This window comes from Diabrotica virgifera, chromosome 1, assembly GCF_917563875.1.
Source record: "Diabrotica virgifera virgifera chromosome 1, PGI_DIABVI_V3a".
Classification (NCBI taxonomy): Eukaryota; Metazoa; Arthropoda; class Insecta; order Coleoptera; family Chrysomelidae; genus Diabrotica; species Diabrotica virgifera.
In genome coordinates, this window is record NC_065443.1 from 161,894,104 (window position 1) to 161,916,093 (window position 21,990).

The window sequence follows — 21,990 nt, forward strand, 5'->3', positions numbered from 1 at the left end:
TTGCCATTTCTTTCCGTTGGTTTCTTATGAATTTCCATATTTGTTTATTGTACCGTAAAGTCGCTTTCCATCCTTTTTGTAAACCGTTCCTAGTGTTGATTTTTTGTTCTTCTTACCTAATGCTTTGTTTCATTTTGTATTCTTTTATAGGTGTCTCTGGATTCTGGAGTATTTGATGTTTTATACTTCATGTAGGCCTCTCGTTTCACTTTACATTTTTGTTTTATTTCTTTTCTGAACCATGGTGTATTGTTGTTGTTTCTTTTGTTCAGTATGACTTTGCGTTTTCCTAAATCTTCCATAGATTTGTGTCCCCTGTAGTTTTCAAAAGTATATTTTTACTGAAAATATCTCTATATTGGAATTTGAGCAGGTTCTCCATTTCGAATAAAACTGATTTTACTCTCCATTTCTCAACGTTAGATATTGTAGCGGAAGAGAAATCTTGGCCGATCCCCGTATAACAGTAAACACCTCGAGAATGACGTAATCGGATGTGCTAGGCCTCGCCGGAGAATTCTGGAAGGTACGTCACGTAGGCGGAACAAGCCGATAGCTCGAGATGGGAGTCGATTGTTCCAGAATAACAACTGGGTATAAATACGGGCATATTTTGTGAATAAGTTTAGTGTATAAGATAAATTCGTCTGTAACTTATATAAATAAAGTCGTATATAAATTACGAACCGCTAGTTTTATTGTAATTAGAAGTAATTACACTAAGCACGCTACAGTTGGTGTCGGTGTTCGGTTAACTTAGTGCGATATAAATAAGTGAATTACAGAGAGACTTTAAAAGACTTTTGAACTCTATTCGTCGGGAATAGTTAAAGTGCGTTGATTGTTCGGTATTCGGAAAGACTGTTAAAAGACATTTTGGAAAGTACGTGTGTGCCGACCAAAGATGTTGCTACAATAACTTACAGTAAAACAGCTCCGTGAACAGCTCGAGGAACGGGATCTGGACAGCAGTGGGCTCAAGATAGTCCTACAAGCACGACTCGAGGATGTCCTCACGAAGAACGGAGAAGACCCAAAGACGTTCCACTTCCAGTCAGCAGAACAAGTAATCTTATCGAAATTAAAAACTGTTTCTGAAACGATCGATGAAACTTCTAGAAGAAGCGACGAGAAACTTGAAGAAGTTAGTAGAAAAAGCGACGAGAAATTCGAAAATGTTGCTAAAAGATTCGATGAGACTTCTCAAATAATTAAAGAGGTCTGTAGGCAAAACAACGAAAAACTAGAAGAAGTTTGTAAACAGAACAATGAGAAATTTGAAGAAGTTTCTAGAACATTCGATAAGATGCAGAAAAGTGTAGAGACCGTAGAAGAAAAGATCAAACAGCTAGAGAGCAGGATAACCAATACAAAAGTACAACCATCAGTTAATGCAGCAACGTTAGATCCTTTAGTGAAAGATGAACTACCGAGAGACGAAACGTCGCATAATATGAGATTCAAATTACCACCATTTGATGGAAAGTCCTCTTGGTCCATATATCTTAGACAGTTTGAAGCTATTGCGACCGCCAATCATTGGACCGAACAAGAAAAGGCTGTTTCCTTGACTGCTGCTTTACGAGGTGATGCTGCAGATATATTAAGGTCAATTCCCAAGGGTCAAGAAAATTGTTACCAGACCTTGTTCACTCGTCTAGAAAAACGCTATGGAGATGCCCATCTACAACCAGTATACAAAGCACAACTGCGAAGTAGAAGTCAACGAGCAAGTGAGAATCTGCAAGAATTTGAAGCAGATGTGGCTCGTGTGGTGCGGTTGGCTTATCCGGAGGTGCCAGACAGCGTTTTAGAAGAAATTGCGGTAGATACCTTTGTCAATGGGCTGAAAGATAGTGAACTACAGAAAGCTTTACGACTAGCAAGACCGAAAGTTTTAGATGAAGCACTTGCTATTGCCTTGGAACACGAAGCAGCTAGCCAAGCTTCACGAAACAATCAAGTAATAACCGTGGAAAAAGGCGATAAGAGAAAAGATGAACGTTTGGTGGAAATGGTACGGAGGGTGATTCGTGACACGATGCCGAAGAGACGCATGAAGGGGGCTGGAAGAGTTGGTTCAAATACAGATGCTTCCTCGATACGGCCATGCAGTGAAAGTTGTAATCACCGGCTTAAAGTAGATGAACAGCTTTGCCCTGTGAGACGAACTACCGTCGTTAATGAGCAATGGCAGCCACAACAGTTACAAGAAGCCCAAGAAGACGATCCATGTATAAAAAGAGTATTGGATTGGATGCGTCGAGGTGAGAGACCTAGTTGGCAAAACATTAGTGCATGTAGTCCAGAAGTCAAGGCCTACTGGAGCCAATGGAATTGCCTGGTACTAAAAGATGATCTTCTGTACAGAACGTTTGAGAACGATGATGGTACAGAATCTAAGCTTCAGTTAATTGTACCTAAAAGTAAAGTGTCAGAAGTATTGCGTCAGTTGCATGACGGTACATCAGGTGGACACTTTGGTATTACGAAGACTCTGCAAAAGGTTCGAGAACGGTTCTATTGGGTGAACTGTAAAGATGATGTAAGAAGATGGTGCCGAAAATGTGAACCGTGTGCATCCGGTAATGGTCCGGTTGGTAAAAAGAGAGCACCCATGAGACAGTACAATGTTGGAAGTCGTATGGAAAGAGTAGCTATCGACATTGCAGGTCCATTTCCAGAAACCGATGCTGGAAATAAATACATCCTGGTAGCCATGGATTATTTTACAAAATGGACTGAGGCCTATGCATTACCAAATCAAGAAGCTGCTACCGTTGCAGAGGTACTTGTTAAAGAATTCTTTAGCCGATTTGGTGTTCCCTTGGAGATCCACTCCGACCAAGGGCGAAACTTTGAGTCAGCTCTTTTCCAAAACGTTTGTAAATTGATTGGTGCCAATAAGACCAGAACAACACCCCTGCATCCTCAATCAGATGGGATGGTCGAGAGGATGAACCGAACGATGGGTAAACACTTGTCCAAAGTTGTATCTGAACATCAGCGAGATTGGGACCAACACATTCATTTATTCCTGATGGCCTACCGCTCGGCCGTAAATGAAACTACAGGTCAAACACCAACCTGCCTGATGTTGGGTCGTGAAGTTCGGTTGCCCTGCGACCTAGAGTTTGGCTGCGGACCTTCCGAGGAACATGTTGCAGGCGAAGACTACGTTGACCGCCTGAAATTACGAATGAACAACATTCATGAACTTGCCCGACAACACATCCAGATAGCCAGTGACAGAATGAAAGATCAATATGATTCTCGATGCAAGAATGAAAGCTTCGAAGTAGGTGATCTTGTCTGGCTTTATAATCCGCAACGTCGTCGAGGCTTATGTCCTAAACTGCAAAGACAATGGGAAGGTCCATATGAAGTTAAGAAGAAAATAAATGACGTAATATATAGAATTAAGAAGTTGCCAAACGGTAAACCAAAAGTTATTCACATAAATCGTCTTGCACCATATGCTGGCTCAAATGAAACAGAAGAAGCACGAGTCCTCCAACAGGAGATGAAAGATGTCGCACAGCCAAGTTTTAATCAATTTATGTCAAATTACGCAGCGAGAAAGAGTGCTAGATTCGGCGTGACCACAGAAGTTCAGCAAGATCTGTTTGGTGTTCCAGAAAACGTCTCTCTGGCCCACTGTGTTGCCCAAGACCTCGAGATGACTAAAGGAATATCGTCCGTATTCAATAGAAAGTTCGGCCGCCTGGACGAGTTAAGAAATCAGCAGCCTAAAATTGGAAGAGTACTGCGATTGGAAGATGGTCCTCGATCTTTGCTGTATATGGTGACCAGAAAGTCTTATACGGACACGCCAAGCTACGAGAACATATGGCGTGTTCTAACTAATTTGAAGAAAATCGTGTGTAATTATGACATCAAAAATTTGGCTTTACCAAAAATAGGCCATGCAGTAGAAAATCTGGATTGGAAGATTGTGAGAAGCATGCTTGAAGTGGTCTTCAGAGGAACTGGTGTACAAATCACTGTGTGTTGCATGAACCCGAAGATGTCGTACCCTTCAAAGACAGTAGACTGTTATTTCTTCTTGAAGGGTGTATGCAGAGCTGGAGAGTCGTGTAGATTCCGCCATCCTGGGCCTTCATTTAGAGTTGCTGATCGAGACGCTCAGATCTTAAGAGGGGAGCAGTGTAGCGGAAGAGAAATCTTGGCCGATCCCCGTATAACAGTAAACACCTCGAGAATGGCGTAATCGGATGTGCTAGGCCTCGCCGGAGAATTCTGGAAGGTACGTCACGTAGGCGGAACAAGCCGATAGCTCGAGATGGGAGTCGATTGTTCCAGAATAACAACTGGGTATAAATACGGGCATATTTTGTGAATAAGTTTAGTGTATAAGATAAATTCGTCTGTAACTTATATAAATAAAGTCGTATATAAATTACGAACCGCTAGTTTTATTGTAATTAGAAGTAATTACACTAAGCACGCTACAATATATTATTTTGCAAAAGTTCTGATATAGTCATTATCTCTGAGTTATTATATTAATATTATCGTCAAAGTTGTCGGACATATAAATTTAAGAACGATATTTAAGATAGTCAACAATCCTTACAAGCACCTGGTTAGAACTTACCTTATTGTTTAAGTATTTGCTATACGAAACAGGCGTAGAATTGCTAAATAAATTATTATTGCTAGTATTAGACTCGATAACGTTAGATTTAGCTAAAAGTGAAGACGAAGACGTAACATCGACATTCTCATTAGTTTCCTCCGCCTAAAATTATTTGAAGGGTTAAGTATTGGTGTGTTCATGCAAACGAGACAGAGTGCAGTAAGTAGATAGGAGAAAGTTGAAGATGTCAGTATGTATAAAGGAAACAAAGTTTTTATAGTCTCATTAATAAGAAGCCTGGTATCCAAATTACAGGTAGTTTATTACATATTTGAAGAATATTTTAAATTACATCCTACTTCTGCAAAACGTTAATGGGTTTTAAAATTTCAAACAATAATAATTATTATCCGTAAACTGTAAACCGATTAATTTTTCATTATTATTTTTTATGAAAACACAAAAAATTCTTATTTTTTTCATAACGAAATTTAATACTCTTCGTTTCTAATAATGTCCGTTAACACTCGTAAATTCTAATACTCCAGGAATATTTGACCAAACTATTAAAATTATTTGACTATTTTTTGCATTTTGTTTCTACAAATTTTATCTCTACTGTAATTTAATTCTATACTAAATTTACAATCAAGACGCAGTAAAAATAAACAAATCAAGACACGTTAAATGCTTCTAGGAGCACTCCCAAATCATAATTTACAATGTATATACATTGTAAATCGCAAATCATGATTTCCAAAGTCTATACATTGTAAGTTATGATTCGGGAGTACTCCTATAGGGTGGCCGGAAAGTCCCTTTACACTAATGAATGGTTTTTGTTATACTACAGAGGGAAAAAATAATAACATAATTTTGTTTGTGAATTATGTATTCATTATTTAATTATCTAAAACATTGGTGTGCATACCTCCATTGGCGCAACACAACTTGGTACGACGCCTTGTTTGTATGCTCATCCGTCTCAGCATGTCCGGAGTTGCTGACGTATAAGCTTGGAAAACTCCGTTTCGCAAATCCTGATTCGAAACATATCTGCGTTTTATAATCTCCTCTTTAATGAAATCCCACATTGCATTGTCCGGCGTTGTCAAATCTGGACTTCTTGGAGGCGTACGAAACTACAAAGGATTTCCGACTAACAAGGTTAGTGCTATCAGTTCTACGTAACGCTCCAGTCCAAGAACAGTCGGTGGAGGGACCAAAAAAATGGGCTACCACGGGGAAGAGTCCTCGCGCCGTTTCTATACAACATATACACCAACGACCAACCCATACACCAACAAACAAGGCAATTTATTTACGCTGATGATACAGCGGTGGCAGCTCAGGGAAGAACCTTCAATGAAGTCGAAGCGAAACTGACAGATGCCCTGGGAGACTTAGCTCTATACTATGATAAAAACCATCTGAAACCCAATCCCACAAAAACCCAGGTATGTGCTTTCCACCTGAGAAACAAGCATGCCCGAAGGTCGCTGGAGGTGGAATGGCGTGGTCAGATGCTGGAACACAACAAGACGCCAAAATACCTTGGCGTCCGTCTGGATAGAACTCTGTCTTACCGATACCACTGTCAAGATGTCAAGAAGAAAGTAAGTGCCAGAAATAATATCATCCGCAAGCTAACTAATACAAAATGGGGAGCACAACCACACACTCTCCGCACTTCTGCCTTGGCATTATGTTTTTCGGCCGCGGAGTTTGGAGCACCAGTATGGGCAAACTCTGCTCACGCAAAGAACGTCGACGTGGCTCTAAATGAAACGGTCCGTATAATATCGGGTTGCCTGAAACCGACACCTATCGAAGAGGTATACCCCATTGCTGGAATTGCTCCACCACCAATCAGGGGGAAGGTCACGTCAGAGGTAGAACGGAAAAAGCAGGAGACGGACCGAAGACACCCCTTATATGACCACCAAACTCAGCCAAGCAGACTAAGATCTCGGAAAAGCTTCCTGAAAACATCAAGATCCATCCCCGAAGCGCCAGAGACGCGCCGAATACACCTATGGCAAGCGTCAACTACCGCGACACATTTTCCTTCCTCGGAGGAAATGGCTGCTGGACATAATTTACCGTATCCGACTTGGAAAGCGCTAAACAGACTAAGAACCGGCGTTTCACGTTGTGCTAGTAACCTGAAAAAATGGGGATACCAGGAGGACGATACCTGCGACTGTGGCGCGGTTCAGACCAGCCGGCATCTACTATCATGCACAGAGATGAGAGAGACCTGCACAGAACAAGACTTAATTATAGCAAATGACAGGGCCATCTATGTGGCCAACCATTGTAAATACAGAATTTAAAGTTGTTGGTGTTCCGGACACGGAAAGTAAGTAAGTTCTTGGAGGCCAAGAAATTGGAGAATCCCAATCCATCGGTTCGGGAAGATTACATTCATGCGTTTGCTAACAACGAGAGCAAAATGGCGCGAGATGCCATGTTGTTGACAATAATCAATATTAGCAGTGCCCTGAGCTGTTAATTGCGGTAGTAACCACTCGTTGATTATCTGCAGATAAGAGTGTTAAGTTATCAAGCCTTTAAAAAATATGGCCCAAGCAGATAAGTTGAAGTAATTGCAGTCCATATCATAACAGGAGGCGCGTTTTTTCACTTCCTCAAAGAAATGAGGGTTGTCCTTTGCCCGGAAATAAACATTTCAATTTCAAGAAATCGCACTTATCGGTGAACAGAACGTTTTGTTTGTCACATGCTCTCGGAAAGCGTTGAAGCAGTAATTGACATGCCTCAGTTGTATACTCACTTGTGGCCGCCATCATGTTTCAATCGTAACTACTCTTGTCTGTCTGCGTGACCAGACAGGTGCCCTTGACGATGCGCATGCGCCGGAACGCAAATAAACATTGGCGCGCTGTTGAAACATTATTATTATTAGTGTAAAGGGACTTTCTGGTCACCCTATAGTAGCATTTAAGGTGTATTGGTTTGTTTATTTCTACTGCAACTTGATTGTAAATTTAGTATATATTTTTACTGTAATCTTCTAAGTTCTTTCTTCTGATTTTAGAATATTCTCCCTAAAGAAACATTTATCATTTTTGCTGTTTTCTGTAGGCATTGTTAAAAACTCTAGTAGTTTTTATTCTCTGTTTTCATCCATTTTGAAAAAATGTGAAAAACTTAAATTATCCATGTCTGTCTGTCCCAGAGACTTCGTAAACACAACTTCTACGTCATTAGACCAGATAGAATGACAAATGAGGTATCGAATGAAGGCTTATAACCCAAGGATGGTATTGAAGGTGAGAAATTTGACCTAGGACTTCCGGTTTTATAATGTAAGCGATATATTATTCGACGCGCCTTAGCAAGACGATAAAAAATATATACTTCCAGTTTTTATATTACTTCCGGTTAAAAAGATGTAATCGGAAGTGCCACATTTTAGTCGCATAAATAGTACATAATGGTATATCAATCATTGCGTATTGAAAAGTCGAGCTCGAATATTTTTTAGTTCCGGTTTTGATGTCATTTCCGGTTAAGAAGTTATGACCGGAAGTTTGGTAAAAATTACTCAAAGAAATCGTATATCAATCGACGCAAAGTTACACGAAGAGTTCAATATCGACTTCCAGTTCTACTTCCGCTCACGTTGGGTGATAACCTAGGACTAACGAAGTCCAATTGCTTTTATTTAATTGTTGTTGGTAGGATTTCAACATTTACAAAGGTTTTATCCAATCAACTAGTAAAAAAAATAAGTATTCTCATGTTAAATTAACGTTCATATCTTCAGTAATTTGGTAGGCTTGATGGAGATTTTTGCTTGTTGCAATTTTGGTAGAAATATTGAAATACTTTGTTTCCTCTTTTGTGAAGAGTGCAAGTAGTTGTATAGTTAGACATTACTTTTACCTGATATTGGGTACCAGCTGTGTTTAACTTTGGAGATAATGGAGATGATGTTGGATAAGAATGGCTAGAAAGGGCAGACGAGATAGCGTGAGCTGGAGCTCTTCCACCTCTGTAACAAAAACAGGCAAACATTTAATTCATGACAACACATAACGGTAACCTCGTGCTACTGACCAATTTCATATCATTCCAAAAATGGATACAAACGTTAATAGTTATGGGTACTTACGGTGGGATGGTAATTGGAACTAGATTTGGATTAGTCTGGTTTTTGAGTGCAGCTGACTTGGCGTGAACGTCGCAGTAAAGTTTGTTGTTAATGTTATAATACCTGAAATTTAAAATTTGTTTAATTAGTTATATTACTGTCATATTGTTCTAAACTTAGTTTTTGTGACATTTTAATGTTACACTCGAACCCGCTTGTCGGAATAGCCATTGCGCCATGCAGGAATATTCTTATAACCGGGATATTCTAATAACCGGTCGTTAGTGGCTAGTAAAAATAAGTGAATTACCAAATATACATAATAATACATACTTTGTATGCATATATACGTAAGTATGTGTATGTGGTGTTTTGTCTTTTTATGTCAATTATTCAGTAGGGTAACTATTATTTATTATAATAATAATAGAAAAAAACCAAAAATTACATTACATGTGCATGCATACACTAATAAATAAGTATGAAATGTATGCAATATCATAAGTTTATATTTCTTATTATGTGTTATATTAAAATACATACAACAGAATTACTTATTTTTTCTTGAAAAATATCCGTTAATCGTAGCCTGATTTTTTTTGCAACTGTATCCAAAAATTTATTAACAGACAACGAAGTGGGTGGCCAATACAAATTTTTAGATAAATTAAAAAGTATTTTATGATCTGTAGATTTGTCGAAGAAATATCTAATTTGTGCTGATATTAAAGTCATAAAGTATTTATTACCTATTTAGTCCTGTCGCCAGGGGGGTACAACGGCCTCCTTAATTCAGATGGACTTACCCAAGTTTTTTATATATATTTTGACCCGTAGAATACGAATTTTTTGGGTAACAGTTGATCCGGATGTCGATAAGATTGTTATAGACAAAGAACTTGAGGAATTACATTTCTCGCAAAACAAAACATCTTTTTGTATTTTTTGGGTCATTTTAAGCAAAAAATATTCCTACAAGTTTTTTCGTAAAATGCAGTTTTCGAGATAACCGCGGTTGAACTTTCAAAAAATCGAAAAATTGCAATTTTTGAACCCGAATAACTTTTGATTAAAAAATAAAGTAGCAATTCTGCTTACCGCATTTGAAAGTTTAAGTCAAATTATACCGGGTTGATTATTTGCATTGCTAAAAATTAATTTTTTTATTGTTAAACTAATCTATAAACACATAGTGTTTCCCGTGCCTAATACATGCGTTTTAACGCATGCTACGTAGAAATTGCCTCGCTTGCACTTGTAGCTACTCTACCTACTCGTTCGATTTTAAATGAGAAATCATTGAAAACATCACTCGCATACTAGCTTTGTTTAACAATAAAATAATAAATTTTTAGCAATGCAAATAATCAAAACCGATATAATGTGACTTAAACTTTCAAATGCGGTAAGCAGAATTGCTACTTTATTTTTTAATCAAAAGTTATTCGGGTTCAAAAATTACAATTTTTCGATTTTTTGAAAGTTCAATCGCGGTTATCTCGAAAACTATGCATTCTACGAAAAAACTTGTTGGAATATTTTTTGCTTAAAATGACCCAAAATATACAAAAAGATGTTTTGCTTTGCGAGAAATCGCTGTTATGTAATTCCTCAAGTTCTTTGTCTATAACAATCTTATCGACATCCGGATCAACTGTTACCCAAAAAATTCGTATTCTGCGGGTCAAAATACATAAAAAAACTTGGGTAAGTCCATCTGAATTAAGGAGGCCGTTGTACCCCCCCTGGCGACAGGACTAATTACAGACCCTAGTAAACCAGACATAATTAAAATTTTTAGGATTGTGTACCTAAAAAGTTATCCGTTTACCTGAAAAATATCCTATTAAGTGGTATTATTTTGATATCTTTGATAAAATGTATTTCTTTAAATGGATGCATTTATTAAGGAATAAATGGAAACGTTTCGGGACCTCCAATTTCTAGTAATTAAACCGGGATATTCCTATAAGGGGGTTCGAGTTTGTATTTTAAGAACTATTAAGACATTAGAATCGAAACGGCAAAATAAATGAATCTTCAGCTAAACTGGTTAATTTCATTAAAGACAGTAGCTAATATTACTATCATTACTAGTAAAATTAAAATAGTAATATTTTTAGTTATTCCACATTTATGTGTTTCTATAGTATAAAGGGTTGGCCACTCAAAAGAGTCCACCATTTGGACAATATTGGATTTTGTGAAAATACTAAAACAGATCTTTACTCCAATGGGGACATCTTTTAACGATATAAATATCTATCATTTTTGTCGAATCCCTCTTTTTCCTTTCCAGTAGATACCACAAACGTTTTTAATTTTAAATAGGAAATATACCAAATATGTGGTACATCATTTGACAGGTATTTTGCTGGAGAATTCAGGCGTCCATGATTTTTTTCCATAATAACTATATTCTTGTGAAAAGGTATGAGTTTATTGAAAGTGTTAAAAAGCCTGTTAAAAACTAACCAGAGCGCCTCTGGTTTGCTAGTGTAATTTTAAATTGTTTTCGTCTCGTCAAAAATTACATTAACATGAAATTCGTTGCATTAATAGGAGACTTTATTAAATGCAATGTAATTAAAATGAACTAAATTTTAAATTATTAAATTCATAATTTAAAACAGTTTACTGATCAGCTATAATTATTTATTTAAATGTTCAAAATGATATCCAACAAAGTCCATGTTTATGCAATACAAACTATAAAGTCACTGTTCAAAAACGACGAATATTTTGAAGCATTTCAGGGGTTACTAGACTGCATTCATGCACTATTCGTTGTCTTAGTTCTTCCTGAGGCAAGAATGATATAAATCTTGCTTTAAATAACCCCAGAGGAAGAATACCAGGAGAGTTAGATGGGGGATCTTGCTGGCTATTCAGTAAAACCTCTCCGTCCACTCCATTGTATAGGAAACTGTCCATTAAGGGAATAGGCGCAAAATTTCGCGCCAATGTGTTATTCATTTTTTTTCGAATACCTATTAGTTTTCGAGAAAACTAATAAGAATTTTTAAAAAATTTAAACGCAGAATGAAATATTGCATTATTACCGAGGGCCGAGAGTCACTGAAAATATCTATAATGTTTATTTTAATAAGTTACAGGGGTGAAAAAAAAAAGAGAAAATTTAGTGTGATTTTTAATTTCAAATTTAATATCTTATTCAAAAGAAACTTTTTGGTTATTCTAAGGAACTTTTGGCCCTCGGTAATAATGTAATCTTTCATACTGCGTTTAATTTTTTTTAAATATTTATTAGTTTTTTATTTAATGCATGTATAACATATACGCTCTGAACGTATCGCCTTATGTTTATGCTATGATGCGGATATGCACCGTTGTATTATAGTGCAGTCACTGAAGGTGGATATGAGCTATTACCTCCGATTTCGTTGAACCTCCATAGATTTGCTTGAAAATTGGTGAGTGATTAGAGGATATCTCAAGGAACAAAGGTGACATGGTGCCAACTTGCGCTTTTACCCTGGGGGTGGATGCCACCCCTTCTTGGGGGTGAAAATTATTTTATTGAAAATAACCCCATAATTCGATAGACAAATTCTAAGAAACATTTGTTATATAAAGTTATTAAAATAAATCAAAACTTTTTGACTTATTGAAGATCAAAGATTTTAATTTTTCTTGAGAAAAATGTATGTTTTTAACCGATTTTTCATCAATAACCCAAAAACTATAAGTTTTTACAAAAAAGTTATTATTACCAAAATTGAAGCTAATAAAAAATGAAATAAACCTTTTACTAGAAAAACCTTTTAATGTTAACTAAAAGTGAGTTATAGGTTAGGTTAGGTATTTAAGATGAAATAACGGGAAAATGATGCATTTTATAACATAAACTTATTAAACATTTGTCAAAGTACTTAAAAATATCTATCAAACGAGCCCCCAAACATGTTGATAGCATTAAAATTTATGCACCAAAATTTTTTCAAAATTTATCTTTTAAAATTTTTTCCAAAAAATGTTATTGGTTTTTTTAAACTCCGTTTATTTTCACGATATCAGGTTTATCTAAAAACCGTTTGAAAGTTAATTCCAAGAGCTATTTAACCGCGTTGAATTTAATCTTTTAGACCCATTACTTTTTTAAAAGTAAAAGGTACAATGACCCCGGTTGCATGGTTTTCACAGCAAAATTTAAGATTTAAACGTTTCTATCTCGGTTATTGTTTACTCTATGGAAATAGTAAAACAGGTAAAATATTTGACACAGAAAAAACTAAAATTTGGGTATATGTATATCATTTTTTACGTATATTGAGTATTTTTGGAGTTATTATCAAAAGAATATGAAAATTACAATAATTTTAAAAATTATGATTTTTTTAAATTATATCTTTTTTTCAAAAATATGCATTCTAAACCGGTCAAAATTATTGAAATCATTACTTATGCTAGTATAAAGAAGTTCTTGTAAGGATTACTATAACTTTGCCATACGTTTAGTTTCAATGGATGTTGGATATGTGTGGAAAACTCTATGAAATTCACGGCAATTGTCCAAATTTATAAATAGTATCATTTATAAAAATAGAACATCCATTGAACAAACAAATGTTAAATAGAAAATCTGGATTATTATTTATTTTCTCAGTCATAACCTCACAAAAAGTGTATTCGCTTGTATGGATCATCTTAATTTATTTCCTGTAACAAGTATAATAGTTTGTAAGTATGAAATTTGGAATATTTACTGTGGACAGAAGTAGTACAAGTTACAAACGTATGAGCGAAGTTTATTAAACAATTTTGCTGTTTCTTCTGCACACATTCCATTTGCAAAAAAATATGAAAATAATTTGAACGCGTTTTATAACAGACAGTTTTGAGATACGATTTCCAAGGATTTTAGGAAACTCTTAGTAAATGTCGCTGTTAAATGATACTAACAGGTCAATAACTGTACTTTTTGCAAATGGCGTTCAATGTAGTTTTTGATGTTACAACAGAGTTGGTATGAAAATATATATCATAGATACTTGAATTTTCCACCAAAATATCTATCTAATGGCCACACAAGGCCTATTGTCTATTTAAATTTAAGGGTTTGTGGTACTGGAAAAGAGAGGGTCGACAAATAAATGATATCTATATCGTTAAAAAATTTAAATTATTTAATATTTTGATTCTTTTGAAAGATACTTTGGATTAAAAATCGACATGTTTCACATGACACAAAAACCAATGAGTATTGCACAATTTTAAGGATGAACTCTTTAAGTGGCCAACCCTGTATATTGTAGTGTGAATGGAGCATTTCTACCACTGCATTATTCGTTGATCTTGAGATTTACGTGAACGTTATTTTAATCTACAGTCTATTTTAGAATCCCTGATAAATACAATAACTTATTCATTTAAGTTATTACATATAACATAAACTGTTTACTTACCCTACGTTCTTTAAAGAGGAGCCACAAGTGGAACACTTAAAGCACTCAACGTGCAAATTTTTGTCCTTTATTCTAACAAATACACCACTGAAAAAATAAGAGATTATTAAATATTTTAATTATTTTATTAAAAAATATTTAATATGCCAAAACAATTTTCAATATTCCTAATTACGTACTTATGGCCTATTCTTAATTATATTAAAACAGCTTGTCACAATAGAGCTCAATAAAACGTTTAATATTGGTATGTATCTTTTACTGATAGGTATAGCAAAAAATTTAAGTTTGTAGATGTACCACAAAAATGTTAGTTAAAAATCAGCTAGGTGTCCCCTGGGCGTGAAGAGTGTAATCCCTGTGTAAAATCCTTATATTCTTTTTACAAAATTTGTGTCTGACTGTGTGGGTTTTACCTTACAGCCAAAAAAATCAGCTGGACGAAATAAAGCAAATTTCAAATTGTTAAACAAAACCAGAACTCCGTCGAATGCTATTAAAATCATAAATAGTAGATAATTAATAGATTCTACATAATTATAAATGGCTTAAACTGGATTTTTAAACACTTAAAAAACTGAAACTAGACCAGTATACCTCCAATCAAAACTTCTATCTAGAGTAAAGCTATAAGACGTTATATTACATATAATAATATCTAGAGAACATAACACAAAAGAATAACTTCAAAATTTGAAGGTCTTAATTACTTTAAGCTTCTTCAATGATGCTTAAGTATTATATTAGCATGGTAGTAAAAGTGGTAGGGGAGCCCAAGCGGGGATTTTTTTGCCAGTTACTCGATCGCGTCAGATTATCACATGGGTAGAAACCTTGTACCCTATAAATGTACCTCTACCATATATTGGCTCTTAATGCAGGGGAGTTCGTTAAGGGCTCCGAAAAAAAGTCCATCTTTAGAAAAACTCGAAATCGTCAGATTAAGATAAGGTAAGTTAAGTACATGCAAAACGGTGAATATTTAAAAAATCTGACGATTTAAAGTGGCGTAAGGAAATGGGTGAGTCACAAAGTTTCACAAAAAAAACGAATATTTCGCAAAATGAACGTCAGATCGAAAAACTAAAGAATACGTTTTCAATATTTTTTAAAAATCTATCGAATGCTACCAAACACGACTCCCCAAGGAGAGGGGTGGGGGGTAAATTTAAAATTTTAAATACGAACACCGCGATATTTCGCGAAATGAACATCAGATCGAAAAAATACAAAATACACGTATTCAATATTTTTGAAAAATCTAGCTAATGGCTCCAAACGCGACCCCCTGCGGAGGTGGGGTGGGGGGTTACTTTAAAATCTTAAATAGAAGCCCCCAATTATTATTGCAGATTTTGATTATTTACATAAAAATAAGCAACTGTTATTAGAGACATTTTTTCAAATTATTTATAGATGGCGCTATAATCGGAAAAAAGATTATTGGAAATTGAAAAATAAATTAAAAAATAGAAAGTTCCTCACTTTATGGAAAACTTTACTAAACTTTTTTGGTTTTAGCACCTAATCTTCACAACCCAAAAGGTCCCCATAACGCTCGAGTAACTGCAAGTTTAGCATACTTTCCTCCCCTATTAAAGAGTGCACGCCTGAATATCTTTAAAAATCACTGAGAATATACCAAATCATTGACCAAAAACTAACATCGGAGATGACCTATCTTGCGAAACCGTAAAACCATAAAAACCATGAAAATTAAAAGAGCCTATGAACTAGAGGAAATATTTGCTGAACTTCTGAAAAATGCAACATTAATGGTATTTAATATAAACGGAGATAATATACTTGAAAGCTGGAAGGATGATGATACACCGATCCATAAGAACGTGAATAAGGCAGACTGCAAAAAAACATCTCTGCATATGTTACTAGCACTCTCGGTAGATCATAGGTCTCTCGGAAGTTATAAATACCCTAGACGAGATCGAATACGAATCACTTGAGCTGGAATAGCAAGTAGGATTTTGATTTGGACGATCTTGCATCAACCAAGTCTACACTTTAACTCAACTTAATGAAAAAAGAGTAACTAGAGATAGACCATTAATATTATACTTGTGAAAGCGATACAATTATTGTACTATGATCTCCGAGAATTTTGTGGTTACTAAGAGACTAAAAGACTATCTTTAAGCATCTTCAAAATCTACCTAAGTACTGAAGAAATGGAGGAGATCATATTCTGGATCATATATTTATTTGGGGACAAAGATTAAAAGAAATAGACAAACCCACTAATGGAACGGAACATAAACGCGTTGTTCTGAAAATGTATTTTTGGCACAGATCACCAGGTATATCCAGAATGAGGCATGTAACCAATGAAAGATTATGACAAATCATGGACAAAATGACCACCATCATAGAAGATACCTATACAGAAAAAACAGCTTATTTGGTACGAATGTGTAGAGAGAAAGACAGACCATCGCCTACTGAAATTACAATTGGATTGACAATCCTCTAAACTCTAAGCGAACAAAACAAGGAAGACCAAAAACAACATTAGTTTAATGGAATCCAAAACACAATGTCACAGGGAGATCTACGACCAGGAGATTGTGCTGAGATAGAATGGAGATATGGAAGCGGACGGAGTAGGACGCTATGAATAGGATATTATAAATATTTATAAAGGATATATGATGATACTTTCTCGCAGATCAAGTGTAACTTTTACTGATAAATATATACACACAGGGAAGTATATTAATTAAGCTCTTATGTACAAGAACAAAAATATTATTGTTTTGGTATACTTTTAAAATGTCAATATTATTATTATTTATGTAAACTGTATGTACATCATGCTTAAATTATATTAGACAATTATTATATAATCATATAACAAATTAGGCATATACTTTGTTGATCATATTCTCCAGTAGGTATAGGTATACTATTATTTCCAAGCATTGCTGTTCAAATTTGTCAGGTTTTATTTTTGCGTTCACTGACTTTAAAAAAAATACATAACTTCAGATTCTGAAAAGTATCATGTTTACTTGCACACTTTTTTCGTTTCTTGATGTATCTCCTTATTATTGATAATTTTGAGGAGTTTTTCTTGGCTACAGTTAAATCTTTTCTAATAATGATTAAATAATTCATATAAATATTTTAGGCTGAAAAATATAAAGTTGCACCATTTCCAACCTATTTAATCGATTGTGTTGTAAAGCATACCAGTATACATTTAAAGGTCCAGGTACTTCACTTTTCAATTTCTAATTCCCAGCGTATCCAAATAACGTTCCACTTTTTTTTGCTCTATCTGTCTCTGGGCTTTTCTTCTCCTTTTATCCTCCAATTATTTATTCTATTATCACCTTCGGTATTTTCTCTTGTGTCATTCTTTAAATATGTCTCATCCACAAGTTCTTTGCACCCTTATTGCAGCCGTTATATTAGGTTAGTTATACCAAGCCCTTAATTCCCGGTCAGTTCTGCTTTTCCACTGTCCGTTTACTAGTTTTCCACACATTGTTTTAATATCTACTTTTCTTTTCATACAACTCCCATATTTTGAATTTTAACTTCTTTAGTATCTATGGTTCGCAGGTGTACGTGAGGAGTAGCCTTATTCTCTTTTTATACAGATGTACTTTCAGCTTCATTGTGATAAGTTTTTATTTTAACAGATGATTCCTGCTATGTAGACTTTCAGTTCTATTATTCATTCTTACTGTATATTCTTCTTTTATTGGGTAGAATTGTAAACATACCTACTCCTTTTTTGTAGATCTTTCCACTTCTTGGTGTTCTTGGTGTTACATTTCGAGTATTTGCTTTTACGAAATTTTCATTCCTTGCCATTCTTTCGTTTATTTCTAAACCTATTGTTTTTTTAACTTTCTTCATTACTTGTACCGTCTGTTGCAACTCTCTTATTTCTATTTAAAATATCACCAGGTGATAGTGGATCTAGACCAGTCTTAATCATTAATCATATTTCTAGATTGTTACATTTGTACCGGTTGTTACATTTTTATTTATTTTTATTTTTCATTTTATTATTATCTTCTAATTCTATCGTAAGCTTCTCTGAAATCAAATAAAAATCTAAGATAGTGATGAGTTTCATATTGTATCTCTGTTAAACAAAAAATTTTGACGACTACTTCCCTTCCCTTCCCAAATCTAGATTGATACTCTCCCGTTTGTCTTTCATTGCTTACATTAGTTATTTATTTATTCACTCCACCTCTACTCGCATAGTTTTCGCACCTTGTTTGATCCACTTTTTTGTAAAGAGGGCTATACGTCTTTCGGTCTTTAATTTTTCATTTAAGTAATAGAATTTATGTAAATTTTGCTTTAAGCATGATATCATAATTTACAACATAGCATGCCAAATGGAAACATATATTCATACCAAACAGTGTAAAGAAAGAAAGGTCTGAAGATTTTGTAAAAAAGAAGCCTTACAATGTATTGGGTATCTAGTCATGCAAACAGCAGAACTATAGACGAATATACATTAACAGTATTTTAAAGAAATGGTATTCGACATTTGACACATTCTAAACATGCAAAACTAACGCTGGACTGTATCAATTGTTTTTTTGGAAAATGAAATATTTTTTCTTAAAAAGTATCTTACTTTTTAAATGATTTGCCAGTAAAGTTAAGGCTTCGTTGGCATTATCGCAAATCACTATATTAGACCAAGGCATTTAGCAATAAAAACAACGGAACAAATTAATTACTATATAGCCCCTAGACAATTTTTGCAATGTGTTTAAGATGATGTCAACAAAAAATTCTACAAGAAAAAATGGGTGGAAACGCATAATTGTATTCTAAAGTGTATAAAATGCATCCAAAAAGCATAAATATATCAAAATAAGTATATTAAGCGCCAGATTTTGCTACTCGGGAATTTTTGGAGTCGCTGAACACGAATACGCCATCAGAATCGACCCCCGGAGTACCTGGTACTCAGTGTCACTGCTAAGGCACATCATCTTCTGGAGTTTCGATGGTTTTCGGCATTAACTTGATGCAAACTGATTACTCGGGGGTTTTGGGTTGCCAAACGAATTAATACTCCATCAGAACTGACCTTCGGAGTACCTGGTGCCCAATGTCACTGCTAAGGCATCTTTTCGTTTTGGAGGTTGGAGGATTTTGGAGGTTGGAGAGTTTTGGAGGGGTTGAAACACCATGTGTCCCGGGGGGTCAGTTCTGACGACGTACTCTTGTTTAGCGACCCCAAAAAGCCTCCGAGTAATCTGTTCGCATCAATTTAGTGCCGAAACCCCTCGACACCCCAGATGATGTGCTCAAACTTGAGCAGCAGGTGCTCTGGTGGTCAGTTATGATGACGTATTCATCATCAGCGGCCAGAAAAAAGCCCCGAGTGACAAAATCTGGCTCTTAATACACCTATTTATGCACTTTAAAATTCACCTATACATATCCATCCATTTTTCTATTGTAGACTCTATTCCTGATATCATGCTGAACACATTGCCAAAAGTTTCAGGTCTCTAGGTGCCGTATTTAAAAATCGATTTATTTTGTGCTAAATATAGTGTTTATATAGTGATTTGACATATTTGCATTGTTATAAGATTTTGCTTTTTGTGATAAATATTATACCTTCCATTTGAATGGATAGACTGTTAAAAATTTTTTGGAATATCTACCTTTGTGACATGCCATCAAAACTAATTTTACTTACTTACTAGTATAGTTAATGCAACTGGTTTTCCAATTATTCTTTTTAAAAAAATATTTCACTTTTAGTAGTGCACAGACCCATTTGCTAGACGTCAACAAATATCTACTCCTACCGACAGCAGTAAAAAAAAAGTAAGGAAAAAGTAAACAAAAAAACACTGACAGGGACAAGATCCAACATATCGTTGGACTTACACAATGACCCTCTCGCAATCAGTACAAACAGTTGCACCTTCTGCCGGAGTAGGTTTTGGAAATTCTGGTTGTGTTTGTGTACTGCCTACAGCAACTGGTCTGGATTGTTCGTTAAGTGATCGATACTGTTCGCTAGCGATTGGATTTGGGGTCGTGGATTTTCGACCACCGATCGCGTGGCTTTGTGTCGAATAGTAATCGGTGCGGATTACTGTGGGTAAAAAACATGTCTTAAAAATTGTGTCAGGAGTAATGGTTTCGGGGTGCGCAGATTGAAGTATATAAATAGTAAAATATAAAGGAGTAATAAAAATGGAAGCCCATCAACGTCAACTAATTTTAATTAAGAAAAAATGCTTCTAATTTTCATTAATTCCAAAAAATTTTATTACTGTCAAAACTATGCAGCTAAAGTGAAACATATTTTGAGAAGGCGTTTGACAGGGTTCAACACGATAGGCTGTTTGAATATCAAGAAATCGTTGAAATAGATGATAAAGATCTGAGACTTTAACATTATCTACATTGGCATCAAGAAGCTTCTATTCTGGTAGACGGCAAAGAAACAGACAAAATTTGGATTCAAAGCTTGGAGCTTTGGAAGCAAGCAAACGAAGCCTTGGAAGAGCCATGTGAAGTTCGAATTGGCAGAAATACTATTAACAATATCAGATATACAGATCACACAGCGATCATAGCTGAAAGTATCGAAAATCTTCAATTTCTTATAGAACGAGTCACTAGAAAATGCTCCAAAAACGGACTTAGCATAAATACAACAAAGACAAAGATACTTGTGGTTACTAAACAAGACGTCGGCCCTATGCAACTAATTGTCAGTAATGAACCGATATCAACAGGTAACCATTTTAAATACCTAGGATGTTGGATAAACGAGACACTAAATCCTGATAAATAAATTAAAACTAGGCTAGAAATTGCAAGAGGAGCATTTATGAAACTTAGGTTTATTCTGAGCAATAATTCTCAGCTGAACTTACAACTAAAAATCAAGGTCCTGAAATGTTATGTGTATCCTGTTTTACTACATGGATATAAAACCTGGATAATGAAGGATCGTGAACAAATTAGAAGCCTTCGAGATGCCGTCATATCGTAGAATGCTCAGAATATCATAGGTTCAACGTATTTCAAACATATAAGTTTTAAATAGAATAGGTGAAGGCGAAGGTGACTTGATGAGGATGATAAAAAAGAGAAAACTTGAATATCTGAGGCATATAATGAGAAGTATCAAATACTGGATAGGTTTGCATAGTTAATACTCAACTAAAAGATCGACGGAAAAAGCGGAATGGGAGGATATTGGGAAATTGTTAAGGAAGCTACCTGAAATCCAAAGTAAATCAGTGGAAGTACCAAAAATTTCGGCACGGTAAGCAAAAAAAAGAAGATTATTTGTAAAACGGAAATGGATTAAAGAATAGAATAAAATTTTATAGAAAAAAATACCAACATACTGTTGAATAAGATATCTCTTAAAAAACTTGAAATTCAAGGAAACAGCACGCAGATCCTGTGAGAAAAGAAGAAACAATTTATTTATATAATATTAAACAGTCGCACTGTTCTTTCAAGCAACTTTTTTAAGAAATAGAACATGATTCATTAACAATGATAGTGAATTTATCAAATTTTTGATTTCTTTGGTACGCATGGATTACTAGTCAACGTTAAGAAAATGCTCCATTAATTATAACGTTCTTTAACGGTAAAATATTGCAAAACCTCTAAATTTTAAAGAACCGCTTGGATTGACATGAAATTTGGCATACACATAGCTAACAAGTCAAACAAAAAAAGTGATATTGTGCCGATATGTGCTTTTGCCCTGGGGGTGGTTTTCACCCCCTCTTGGGGGTGAAAAAATGTTCGTCCAAAGAAAGTCAGGAAATGGATAAACTGGCTAATTTTAAGTAACT

At 35.1% G+C, this 21,990-nt stretch overlaps 1 protein-coding gene across 4 annotated transcripts in view; it reads right to left on the reverse strand.

Moving 5' to 3' along the window:
• The window catches only part of LOC114332799 (PDZ and LIM domain protein Zasp), a 252,434-nt gene that overhangs the window by 56,662 nt on the left and 173,782 nt on the right, over positions 1 to 21,990 (reverse strand). The window contains exons 6-10 of one of the 4 annotated variants that reach the window (XM_050645672.1): positions 20,048 to 20,258; positions 14,147 to 14,233; positions 8,742 to 8,843; positions 8,513 to 8,621; positions 4,619 to 4,762 (exon numbers count right to left, since the gene is read on the reverse strand). In XM_050645672.1, the coding sequence (XP_050501629.1) occupies positions 4,619 to 4,762; positions 8,513 to 8,621; positions 8,742 to 8,843; positions 14,147 to 14,233; positions 20,048 to 20,258 (653 nt within the window). The remainder of the gene's footprint in view (positions 1 to 4,618; positions 4,763 to 8,512; positions 8,622 to 8,741; positions 8,844 to 14,146; positions 14,234 to 20,047; positions 20,259 to 21,990) is intronic. The other 3 variants (XM_050645685.1, XM_050645679.1, XM_050645694.1) reach the window with 3 other exon arrangements.